This window comes from Jaculus jaculus, chromosome 6 (genome assembly GCF_020740685.1).
Source record: "Jaculus jaculus isolate mJacJac1 chromosome 6, mJacJac1.mat.Y.cur, whole genome shotgun sequence".
NCBI lineage: Eukaryota > Metazoa > Chordata > Mammalia > Rodentia > Dipodidae > Jaculus > Jaculus jaculus.
Window position 1 is genome coordinate 121,580,569 of NC_059107.1, and position 13,870 is coordinate 121,594,438.

Below are 13,870 nucleotides of genomic sequence, written 5' to 3' on the forward strand. Positions count from 1 at the left end.
TCAAGAATTTTTCCTCCTTATCACTACACTTACTCTAATAATTCCCACACCATTTTATGATTTTTTTGAGGTAGGGTCTCACTCTAGCCCATGGTGACCTGGCAGTCACTCTGTAGTTTCAGGCTGGCATTGAACTCAAGGTGATCCTTCTAGCTCTATCTCCCAAGTGCCAGGATTAAAGGTGTATACCCATGACTTGTCCCATTTAATGATTTTAAAAATATTTATTTATTTATTTGAGAGAGAGACAGAATAAAGCAGAGAGAGAGAGACAGAGAGAGGGAGAGAGGGAGAGAGAGAGAGAGAGAATGGGCACACCAGGGCCTCTAGCCACTGCAAATAATCTTCAGACACAAGTACCACCTTGTGCATGTGGCTTACATGGGTCCTGGGAAATTGGCCCTGGGTCTTTTGGCTTTTCAGACAAGCTCTGTAACTACTAAGCCATTTCTGCAGCCCTATTTAATGATTTTTGTTGGCTATCATTATTAAATTTGAATATATTTAGCATATTCTGGAACTTGGAACATGGTGGTAACATAAGAATATCTAAGGTGTAGTCTTTCCCTTTTCTATTGTCTATCCTTTCTGTCCTTCCTCCTATATTCTCTTCTCTTTGCTTTAAATGTGGGCATATGTGTGTTCATTTTCATATTCACTCTTCAAATACATTGGGTTAGTATTGAATTAGATACCCAAATGTTCACATATATTTACACACACACACACACACACACACACACACACACACACACACATTGATATAGAAACTTCATTTTCTATAATGACCCTGCATTAGTAAATCCTGAACCAATGTTTCTAGGGGGAAATTTGAGTTTGTGTCAAGTACAGGTCTGGTTATATTTTCATCAATTTACAAATATAGAGCCTTATTTCATGTGTTTATATTCAAAACACTTTATTGATACATATTTTTGACTTACTGATATTAAAATAATGTCCATCAGCCTTGTAACTCATGCCTGAATAAAGTTTATCCAGCACATATTTCTCTGTAAGATACATCACAACCTCTTTAGATTTAGCAACACAAGATAGCACCTTGGCACCTATCATCGGGCCTTATAAAACAAAGACTCTCCAACAGAAAGGAAAGGGTATGGAAAGGGAAACATCAAAGAAGCAAGCGAGTGTTTTGTACCTGTGCCACAAAGAGGGATGAGCAGGCTGTGTCCCTTTGTTTGGCTTCAGCTGCTGAAACTGCACATGCCTGTGAGTGACTGAAAATGAGCTACAGGTATTGATTTGGGGGCTACAAATAGATTTTTGCAAAGAAAATTCACAAGCATCATGAATGATGAGGACTAACTGCATTTATCCATGTGCTGGGGTTATTTTTACATTGCTATTACAGAAATGCTTGACTGAAACAGAAACAACATATAGGAGGAAAGACTTATTTTTGCTAACAGTTTTAGAGAATTTCAGTTCAAACTTGTGGGTAAGGTGTGCCAGACTCTGTGGTTGTTGCTACCTGTAGCAGTGAAGCCACTGTTCTCCCTACCCTCTTTCTGTCTGAGGCAGAGCCTTACCATGTAACCCTTACTCAATAGGCATGAACCTCAAACTTGTGGCAGTTCTCTTGGTTCCACTTTCTGAATGCTGAGGTTACGGGTATGCATCACTATACTCAGCTTATAGACTTCTCTTGTTACTAAGGACCAGGAAGCAAAGTACTCCCTGAACCAGGCTCCAGGCCAGAAGCCTCAAAGGCCAGTTCCCACTGACATACTTCTAACTATTAAACTTTGCTTCCTCAAGGTTCCACACATCCCCAAAAGAACATTAACAGCCTGGTCTTGAAAGGAGCATTTAAAAGATGAGCCTGTAGGGACATTTCAGATTCTAACCATAAAAACACGCAAACAAATTGCTTATCTGGAAAGTATCAGTATGTTTTGGAAGGAGTTTTTATCAGAAATCAAGGATCATCCATAGTACCATGGACGTGTATTTTTCAAATGATCCAAATAGCTATGAATTTAAAATGAGAAAAAAAACTTGATAGGATATAGAAATAAATGCCCAAGAACAATATTTTGAGGGAAATACATTTAAAAACATTTAAAAAGTATATTTACAAGAAAAAGTATGGAAGCCAGATATGGTGGCTCATGCCTTTAATCCCAGCACTCGGGAGGCAGAGATAGGAAGATTTTGAGTTTGAGGCCATCCTGAGACTACACTGTGAATTCCAGGTCAGTCTGGGCTAGGATGAAACCCTACCTAACCCACCCCCCAAAAAAGTATGGAAAATGAATATGGAAGGCACATGCTTCTCAATATACCTAAATTTTTATATTCAGAACCAGATGTACATTATAATTGCTGGCATCCAGTGGAATATCCATTAACTTGGGGACATGAAAGGTAAACATTTAAAGATAATGTCAGAGAGAATGAGAATATTATGGATGGTCTCAAAATCATTACACAAAGAAAGAAGTATGATCTATATAGTATAGGTAGTAGAAACTACCAGTAGAGGTTATGGAATACTCCCAGAACACAGTAAAAAGCATCCTGATGATTTCTGAAAGACCAATTTTGGGGAAGGGTGCAAGTGGATTGTGAAGAGAACTTCTGAATCTAGATTTCAGCAACTGTTGCAAGAACTCATGTTCAAGGTCATATGGCCAGATATATGTTCATGACACTCGTAGGGATAATGGGAAGAAAAGAAGTGATAAGAATTCACTGTAAAAAGAGAAATGAATGAGTGGAGAAAATGAGTGTAACCACAGTGTTGGAGATACTTAGATATAATAGTTGTAGAAGAAGCAAAAATTATGTCAAAGCTATGCCTGTATTTCCTCTAAACAAAAGATAATGAAAATTCTATGCTTGAAGATAGCTTGGAAAATAGCAGGGAGAAGAATCATAAGCTAAATTTGTGTGTGTATGTGTGTGTGTATGTAGGTATATATACATATGTGTGCACCTATTGCAAAAGTATCTGTTAAGTTCACCCTATATGTTAAACAACATTTTGGTTACAGAAACCGTATAGACACAGTACATGCTGAGATGAAATTCATATACCAGTTTATTTTGTACTTGTACAAGTAATGTGCATATATTCCTATGTACAGATGTATTGTATGCACAGACACAGGACTGAAATACAAGTTTATATTTTAAAGATAAGATATCATTTAAAAAACATAGCTCTGCGTATATTGATAAATATTTCAGACATATCTATACTTAGGGTTGTCCTATATTATTCTAGGCTGAGAAATATATCAACTCTAATTCCTGTAACAGAAATTTCAAACTCTCAGTAACAAGATAAAGAAGCTAATTTTTCCTTTACTCAAGACCTTCCATGGCTTTTATGATCTTCAAATGAGAATATTCATCATAGAGTACTCAGAGTTTATTAAAGTTGCAAATTCTGCCATTATGTAATTAGGTTTCCAATGTCACCCTGGTCATTACTATTCAGGAAGCAAGTGGGGGTGGGGAAGATGAACTGTGGTGGGAGAATATTTTGTTTTTACCAGGCCTGAAACTTTTTCAGTAACCACACTTCTTTGTGCAGAACAACTGCATGGCCAGAGCCAACTGTAAAAGAGGGAAGAAAATATGTTTCCCCAGGTTCCCAAGGGGAGAAGGAAACTAGTTTGATGACAGCTGGCTCATTGCTGATGAATTCACTATTGAAGGGAAAATGCTTTCAGATCTTTTGTCCTTCTTGTTTTATTTCTCATTTGAAACCTGATTCAGATTACCCATCTCCTTCATTTTTATTCCCCATCAGTCTTTCAAAGGAAATCTTGCATAGTCTCATGAGATCTATTTAAATGTGCACCAGTGGTCTACATGTTTTATTTATGAAAGTATGTATGAAAATTTCACTGGGAGATACTTATCTGTAGTTTTCTTTTTCCCAATGTCGAGTAGAAGGTATTGACATTTTCTCTTGTTTTTGGTAGTTTACAGGAGATTGATTGAATGCATGACACGGTTCTCTTCTCTGTGTGGAAGATGACTAGATTTGGCCTGAAGGGGGTGTTGCAGGACTTGGTGCAGGGCTAATTTCAGGATATTTTATGGGAAACCCTAGGGTGTGCTGTCCTGGGTGGCCAGAGAGTATTGTATGCCAGCATTGACATCTAGAAGTGGTAGCCTCAAATCTCAACTTAAAAATGAAATGTGGAGAAGACAAATGGGCCAGAGACATTTTAGGAAAAAGTTCAATTTGGTCATGTTTTCTTTATGTTAGACAAAAGGACTTGGGAATATCTAACAACTCATTTAAAATGAGTCATAATGGTTGCTTGTTCAAAAATTGTCATTGTATCTTTTACTGACAAGAGAAAATATTCAATAAACACAGTAATGAATGAAGATGTTTAATTTGGGATTTTTTTTCACAAGATACTACAAGGAATGTCATGAAGTCAATGCAAGTGGAAATTATGTTTCATTTTTTTCATGTACTCTAGACAGAGATTAGTAAATTACTAAATCGGCATTCTGAGAATTCAGAATCTCTTGAAGCATGCAGACACTTATCTCTGTCTTCTCTTCTTGAAATTGCTCTATGCACTTGGGAATGTGACTCTGCCAGTAATTAGGAATTAGTCAGAGAAAGACCCTTATTGATAATGAGCCTGAAAAGTCTCTATTTCTGAAGTAAAAGAGGAATCCACTCTCTGGAAAATTGAGAGAGAAAGTACATATTTTACTATGTCAAAAATTAAGAAACATGATTATAAATAGCTGTACCTAGTATATAACCAAATATTAAAATTCTGGTTAAAATAACTGGACTCAAACAAAAAATAACCTAGGAGTTCTGAGGAATGAAATTTAAAAGCAAGGAGAGAAAGCCTGGGGAAAATGTTTAGTCTGCAAAGTTCTTGCCTTGAAACCATAAAGACCTGGATTTGCCCACCAGTATTCCATATAAAATTGCCAGGTGTGGTGATATGCCCCTGTAATGCAGTGGTGCAGAGTCAGAGTGAAGAGGATGACTGGAGCTCACTGATATACATCACTAGATTGAGTCTAAACTACTTAGTGAGCCTCAGGCCAGTGAACAACCTACCCCAAAAGTTGTAAGCAGCATTCCTGAGGATGACACCTGAGGCTGCTATCCTACTCATTCATGTACACTTCTACACACACACACATGCACATGAACATTTACACACATACGTGCATACTTATTTTAAAAAAAACAAGGAAGCAAGAGAGACAGACTTTAAACCTTCTTTTGCCTTGGTCTCCCTTGTCTTAAGTAAACTTGGAATGACTGCACGACAATGGAGAGGTTTTAGAATCTGAGCTGGATCTGGATTAAGAATACCTTTCGTGGGCTGGAGAGCTGGCTTGGCAGTTAAGGCCCTTGGTTTAAAAACCAAAGCATCCAGGTTCAATTCCTTGAGACCCATGTAAGCTGGATGCCCATGGTGGTGCAAGCATCTGGAGTTCAATTGCAACAGCTAAACATACTCTCTCTCTCTCTCATAAATAAATTAATAAATAAATAACCAAAACATACCTTCCTTGTGAACAGCAGCTTCCTAGCCTTTTTCTCCTCTAATTTCATATTCAATATTGCCCCAAGCTAGGTATTTGACAAGGTTTCAAAGTTTATTTTTACACATAGGTTTTTATAGGGTTGTATGGGGAAGGAGTCATAATCAGGCCAGAGATCACAGGGTTACTGGCTAAATGCAATTTCTTTGTTTCTTCATCAATTACTGGCAGCACCAGGAAAGGCTATCACCCAGGCGTAATGGCTTCTTCATTTCTGGTAATAGATCATTAGATGAGGAAATAGAAGCTTAACTTGCTATATGGCGGTTGCTGTTAACATAGCCGAGGTTTGGTTCATAGCTCCCAACACAAGATATCACCTATTTGTATTTAATCTAGAAGTTTTCATGGAAAAATAGCTGCAAATATTGGTCAACATTGATGTGATTGTAACATAATAACCTAGATTCTATGGTAAACATATGTATATATATGTGGGCATGTTTACCTTATGCTATTTCATCATAACCTAAAGATACAAGCATATCATTACTATCACCATTTTATGTTTTACATGTTACAAATAACAGTTGAGTCACTGACACTTTAAATGAGTAGGCAGGTCTTAGGCAGATACATAGTGAGTAAGTCACAGCACTGGACTTGCTTCAGCCTGTCCTTCCAGCTGTCATAACATACTGATGCTGTGAGATTGTCCAACTGCCTCACTCATTCATGATGAACAGTTTTCTTAGCTAACATATTTGATCTCTAAGGGGGCTTTCTTTATGTCATCTATGGTCCTCTAAAGAAATGCTCAACTGAAGTTTCTTTGGAGGAGGATAGAATCATTAATTTCTTTTTGTTTGCATGTAATTAAAAATTAGTTGATTCTGACATGAAGCAGCTGACATGCAATATTAACTATAAAAATAGAGAGTATATAGATGGGGAGATGGCTTAGTGGTTAAGGTGCTTACTTGAAAAGCCGAAGGATCCCGGTTCGATTCTCCAGGGCCCATGCAAGCCAGATGCACAAGGGGACGTATGTGTCTGGAGTTTGTTTGCAGTGGCACTCCCATTCTCTGTTTCTCTCCCTCGCTCTCCCTCCCTCCCTCTCTCTCTCTCTCCCTCTTTATCTGTCAAATAAATAAATAAAAATTAACAAAGTGAGCTTTAAAATATATAAATATAGAATATAGGAAGGAAGAAGATTTAAGAGAATGCTAGTTTATTTATTTATTTATTTTTCAGGTTCCCACTTAAAATGAAGTAACTAGGGGTGAGGAAAGAAAAAGAAGAAAAAAAAAGATCATTTACAAAAATAAAAAAAAAAATGATAACAATATACTACCTCCTTAACTCTCAGGGATAAACAAATGGCGCCCATGGAATTAGCATTTACATGAGAACAGAGTAGCAGCAAGACATCTGATATCACTGAACAAAGGCTCTCAAATATCTAACAGAAAACCTACATAAACTGGCTCAACCTGGGAGTCCCTAGACAGCCTGTGTTCGTGTCTGCTGAGAAAGCAGAATGTAGTCTCCAAGAACTGTTTAGATGATCTCAGGGTTCTCTCCCAGGACAGGGCCCACAGAGAAAGCTTTTAGGAGAAGAATCACAGTGAACAGTATGTGGTAATAAAGGCAAAACTCCAAGAGGTGCTGATGAAGGTGAGAGATGAAAGAGATTCAAATATCTGAAGGAAGCTAAAACTTGAGATGATGGCATGCATCTGAAGTTAAAACACTCAACAGGTTGAGGGAGGTTTAATACCATGAGTTTGAGATAAGCTTCAACTACCTTAATGAGACCTAGGCCAGGCCAAACTTACAGTGTGAGACCCTATTTCAAATAAATGAAAGTATAAAAGAATAAGTAAATAAATAAGCTAGCTGTACTGAAAACTGAAAATAAAAAACACAATTTCTATACAAAGATAGAGGGCTGAAGAGATGGATCAGTGATTAAAAGCACTTGCTTGCAAAGCCTGGTGGCCTGGGATTGATTCCCCAGTACCCACATAAAGTGAGATGGCACCGTGTGGCATATGAGTCTGTTTGCAGTGGTAGGAGGCACTAAAGCTCCCATTCTCTCTCTCTCTCCCTCCCTCTCCCCCTCTGTTTCCCTCCCTCCCTCTCTTTCTCTTTCCTTTCGAATAAATAAATAAAAATAAAGAGCTAAATTTAAACCTTTCTTCTTTTCATTCAGAAAAAATACTATCAAATGCAAATGAGCAAATCAAAATGGCCAGAATTAAATTCCATATAATCCACAAATGCATGAAATCTGTACATCTAGAAAAAGCTTAGTACCAGGGAAAAAGATTAAACAACACAAAACCTCACATACAGTCTACCAGAAACTGAGCAAAATAAATTTATAGATATTTCATAGAAAAAAAAAATCAAGAGTCTATTGTATAGTATTAGCATGACCAACTTAGTAATGGGGAAATTATAAATTAAAAGCAAAATTAGACGTGTTTTCATATCCACCAGTTTCTTTAAAAATACAAAAGATTGGCAAAGTTTTCAAATGCAGAACATTTCCATTTGTAGGCAGATAATAAATTGGTATTAATGAGTTAATAAAATTGAGTAGGTTATATATTTGCATGGCCCAGTGGTTCATCTCTCAAAGACTTTAGATAAATCACACATGAGCACAAGGACATGTGCACATAAATGCTTATGACAGCTCATATTTTTCTTGTAACAACAAAAAGACCAAAAGTATCTCAGATGTTTATGGTACTCAAACGATCAGCAATTGTGGTACCAATGAAGAACACAGTGAGACATTATAAAGCACATGCATAGTAAAACTGTGATGTGGGGGCTAGAGAGATGGCTTAGTGGTTAAGGCGCATGCCTGCTAAGCCTAAGGACCCTGGTTTGATTCTCCAGGACCCACGTAAGCCAGATGCACATAGTGACACATGCGTCTGGAGTTCATTTGCCCCAGCATGCCCATTCTCTTTCTCTCACTCTTCCCCTCTCTCTTGTCTCTAATAAACAAATAAAAATAAAAATCTTTAAAAAAATGTGATTTTACTGAGTGCAAGAAAGCACCATACAAACATAGATGATGGTAATTTACATGAGGTTCAAAACCACAAAATGCCAAGCAATATATTTTTAAGTGTACACCCCTGTTTTGCAACATTAGGAAAAACAAGGAAAAAAAGATAAATACAGAATACAATATATGCATATTTCTGGATAGGAAAATTGAAGTTGTGACTAGAAAATAGTAGCAGTTTGCTATTTTATAACCAAGTCATACACACAGGAAAGTTGGTGTGTAGTTTTAGGATCATGTAATATGTACTCTTACAGATTCTCTGCTGTTTTGTAATAACATGACAGGGTACTTGTTTGTTTGTTTTTTCTCATGCCATTCCTATTGTGGTCAAATTGGCTATCATTAAGGTGATAAGAAAACAGAACTGAACAAAATAAAAATAAAAACTAGGGCTGGAGAGATGGCTTAGCGGTTAAGCACTTGCCTGTGAAGCCTAAGGACCCTGGTTCAAGGCTCGATTCTCCAGGACCCATGTTAGCCAGATGCACAAGGTTGTGCACACATCTGGAATTCATTTGCAGTGGCTGGAGGCCCTGGCATGCCCATTCTCTCTTTCTCTCTCTCTCTCTCTGCCTCTTTATCTCTCTGTCACTCTCAAATAACTAAATAAATAAATGAACAAAAAAATTTAAAAAAAATAAAAAATAAAAATAAAATCTTCCTCTTTTAGTTCATTCCAAAAATAAAAGCAGCAGTACAGATTCATGTATTTAAACAAATGCCATCTTAGGATAGTTAGGGGTAAAGAAGAAGAAAGAGTGCATTATAGTCAACTGACAAAGTGGCGGCTCTGTTCTCCTTTAACTTCATTAGCATAAACAAAAGTAGCAGGAACTTTTGTGACAAAGTAAATATATTATCAATTTTATGCTAGATTTAAGCTGATGGTGTGGAATCCAGGGGTCTCTGCCTAGGGAGCCTTCAAATATCTCATTCTACAGCCAGCGGAACATTGTGGACTGGGAATATAACTTATAATACAGACACTTGGCTCAAAAAAATATGCTCTATATAGAATACTTTGCTGGACTGATTCTTCTATGGCTCTTTTCAGCTAGAGGAAAGATAGTATAGCACCTGGATTCATTAATAGAAGGACTAACAAGCTATCTTTAAATCCCAGTTCACAACAGGGAAAATTGGATTTGTCCAGCCTGATTGACCACCCTCATTTAATCCCCATATCCAAGAAAACAACATTACCTAACATAATCATGACCATCAGGGCCCACTATTTCTGTGTAATAGTGATGCTTGGAAGATGGTAAGAAGATCTGAGAGACCAAAGCTGGAGAAGGTGATGTGACTCTTTGGCCCACATAGTATTGCATCATAAGCAACATCATGGTTTGTGGAGCTGACTTTTCAGAATTGTTTCTTAGCTCTTCCATGATGGGTTGAATGACCCTTTGCCAATGCTTAACCATTACACACTCGTGCAATTCATTTCTAAGATGAGATAATATAGCTACAACAGATGCAACATTTGCTATATCCTGGCTGCTACTTGATGACAATGGTCAATTGTGACTTAACTGTTTTTTAATCCAATAAATTTTTAAGTTTAGTAATGTCTCATTAATCCCATGACCTTCAAATCATCAAAAAAGGCCTTTATAAGTGAAATTACTATATTTCTATTTAGTGCAGAGTATATTCTCCATAAACCTATTTAAAATGTAGAAAACAAGAAAAAGCAGATTTTATGAAAGGGCACTTACATGTCACAGTAAAAATATTGATTTTGTAATAACATTAAATAGAATTTGAACTTTATTCTGATGAGTAGAACATTTATTGAGGAAAAAAATCATAGAGTTGATTTGGAGTGGTTCTTAATTCAGAACACATGTGTTTATTAAGCTATGTAGATATGGTAATTTAATTTTATGTTGATTAATGCTTTGTTAACATTTCTTTTCAGGTACATGACAGATGGTGGACTCAACCTGTATACTAGAAGTCTGAACCGAATACCAGACACAGCAAGTTCCAGGGATGTCATCCAGAGAGGTGTCCATGATGTGACAGTGGATGCAGACAGGTAATCCCACCAGCATCTATGAAGCAATTTCATAGATAAGGTAACAAGTGTTTCACAGTGCAAACCAATGGACATTTTATTTTGACATAATAATAACTTTCAAATATTTTTAAAATGAAGGTGATTTTATTTGTAAGAGGATTCTATCTTTGTAATACTGAAAAAGTATTTTATTGCTATAAATTTAAATGTTCAATATATATAAAAGCATACTTCTAGACATACTTATTTTCATTATTGGTAAGAAACTTGGCTCATGATTTTTCAATTCAGATGTGCTTAGATTTAACTGGATGGAAGCTAAGGATAAAACCATCTTTCACATTGTTAGTTACATTAAGCCCAGTGTTTTTGTTTTGGGTAGTGGTGAAAACATACAACCTTTACGTGAAGCTGATATCACCTTCTCCATTCTTGCAATTTTTTTCTTTTCTTTTTTTCATTTTTGCATGGGGGGTTCAAAGTATGGTTTCACTCCAGTCCAGGCTGACCTGGAATTCACTCTGTATCTCAGGGTGGCCTCGAACTCACGAACTCAAGGTGATCCTCCTACCTCTGCCTCTTGAGTGCTAGGATTAAAGGCATACACCACCACACCCAGCTTGCATTCTTACAATTTTTAAAAGTATTCATATGTTTCATATGGTTATTACTATTCTGTTGGCAGCTATTGTTGATTTTGTCAGATTCATTATACTTTGAGAACATTGTCTTTGAAAATTGATGTTATAAAATATATTCCTGATCTGATTTTACTCCCTTTTTACTCAATTTTTTAACTTTATTAAGCTATTATATATCAATAGCTACAATGCTTTGTTGATTCAACATTTATGACAAAGACAGTCGGTTAAGACTCAATGCACCCACATTCTGAAATAAGAATATATACAGACTGAGTTCTATATGACTAGGCCCAAAGGATACACAGTGAATTCTGATATTAGTCTTCTCCTCACTTATATATTAACCATATCTTAGCTAATTGGGACATGAATTTGGAATGTTTCTCTTACCTTCCCCATCTTAAATCCCCTTCAGATACCCTTCAAATATATTTCATCACTGACTCTTGCATTAATTTCATCCCCCAACAAAACCTAAATGTCTCTGTCCTGTAAAAAGTCTAAACTAATTTTGATTGTAGGGCTCTGCCTTATATTTCTTTTTTTAATTTTTTAATTTTTTTATTAATTAGTTTTGTATTCAGCAAATACAGTCAGTTTGGTACCATTATTAGGCTTACCCATGACCTACCCCCTCCCCCTGGCCCCTCCTTGTTGAGATATATGGGTCATACATTGTGGAGTTAGTCCACAGTTATGGGTAAGATAAATGTCTCTGCATATCATGACCCAACATATGGCTCTGACATTCTTTCCACCCCATCTTCTGCAAAATTTCCCTGAGCCATGTTGGGTTCATTTTGGGTCTGCTTCAGTGCTGAGGTGTTGGGGGCCTCTAGGTCTCTCGCTCCCTGATTTGGTAGGAATTGCTTTTTCTCTGTGTTGATCTCCTTCACCCTTGTGTTGGTACCCGGTTCACCAGCAAAACAGCACCCTTTCTGCCTTATATTCCTCTGCTTAGAATGCTCTCTGCTACCTTACCTGTACCAGTAGCACCAAATGAGAATATGTTACAAATAAAAATTCCCAGATCAATATGAAACTTACTGAATTAAAATCTCTGGGGCTAAGAAGCAGAAAGTTGGAATTTTAACCAAGTCCCTAGTATTTTAATGCACATTCAACTTAAAAGAACACTTTTTGAATATGACTGAGTAGATACAAAGCCCACCCTAACATAAACATTTAATGTAAACATCTAAGCATAAAAAAACAAGTTTCATGTGAGTAGGGAGATGGCTCAGCAGTTATTAGCACTTGTTCTACAAGCATGAGGACCTGCGAGGGCCTGCAACTACCCCAAGTCACTTCTCATAACAGGCTAGGCCTTGCACATCTAATTGCAATCCTGCAGGGATGAATTCCATGTCCCTGTTTAGTAATATGTTTTCAAAAGACAAAGAAGAGATGAAGACATTGTTTAGCAGTTAGGGCACTTGCCTGCAAAGCCTAAGGTTTCATGTTCAGCTCTCCAGATCCCACGTTAGCCAGATGCACAGTGATGTGAGTAGACATCTGAAGTTAGCTTGCAGTGGTTGGAGGCCCTGGTGTGCCAAGTTAAAAACACATCAGAAGCTATCATAGTGTTTAAAGACTTTTTATTTGTCATACAGAGTGAGGGAAATACTCAAAATCCTTCCATCTAACTTTTATTATTTGTTATGTATGGCTATCCCACTATACATTAACATATTGGAACATCTTACTATCTTCTTTTCCAGTGTTTCTTATATTATAAATTTTTGTTTAAAACACTAAATTAGTATCTTATTTAGCAGACTCAACAATTACAATTTAAAAATATTAAAAGGCCTAAGATCATGTGATAATTTAGGTAGCAGTACATGGACTCAGTTGTTTTACCTCCCATCCTTGTGGTTTTCTACAGTCTTAAAGTTCTTTCAAATGCTATGGATCATATAGGGATGAATCTATTTTAGAAAATTAGTAAATAAAACTTCCAGTAGTTGTTCATGGATTTAAAATACTTAAAGCCAAAATAAAAACCGAATTACTCAGTGTTATCTTTTCATATGTTTCAGATCTTATTTCTAACAGCTGTATAAGTAAAATGTCCTCATACATCAACAGAGACAGCCAGCTGGTTTAGCAGAGTGTTCAATGAACTGTGTTTTCCTGGTGAAGACATTCCTCTCATATATATATCTGTTTAGAATGTGGATGGGAACGTAAAGAATAGCTATGTTTTTCTTGCCATAAGATTAAAAATGTAACCTTCTCCAACACACAGAAAAACAGAGGAATTTCAGCAGCTAGCTGTGGTGTATTTTAAGTATGGTTATATAGATATAGTGCAGTTCCTTTACTTTCTATAGAAACCCCACTCTGGTTCTGTGTCCTTTTTAACATAAGATTTTAGAATATATATCCACATTAAACATATCGGCGATTCTCTATGGACTTTCCTAATAAATTCCTAACAGATAGTTGAAATGCAAAGAAAGACAAATATAAAGCAAACACCAGTATAATTTAATGGGGTTTTAAAAGGACAGATGGTATTTTAGCACAGCCTGGTATAAAGCAGAAGGAATTATGGGAAAGAGAGCACCAAACCATAGAAGAGCTTGGTGTAAG

The 13,870-nt window shown here is 36.6% G+C and overlaps 1 protein-coding gene across 6 annotated transcripts in view; it reads left to right on the forward strand.

Moving 5' to 3' along the window:
- Positions 1–13,870, forward strand: part of Nav3 (neuron navigator 3) — an 830,635-nt gene that overhangs the window by 673,756 nt on the left and 143,009 nt on the right. For all 6 annotated transcript variants that reach the window (XM_045151620.1, XM_045151622.1, XM_045151621.1 and 3 more), the window contains one exon: positions 10,527–10,646. In XM_045151620.1, the coding sequence (XP_045007555.1) occupies positions 10,527–10,646 (120 nt within the window). The remainder of the gene's footprint in view (positions 1–10,526; positions 10,647–13,870) is intronic.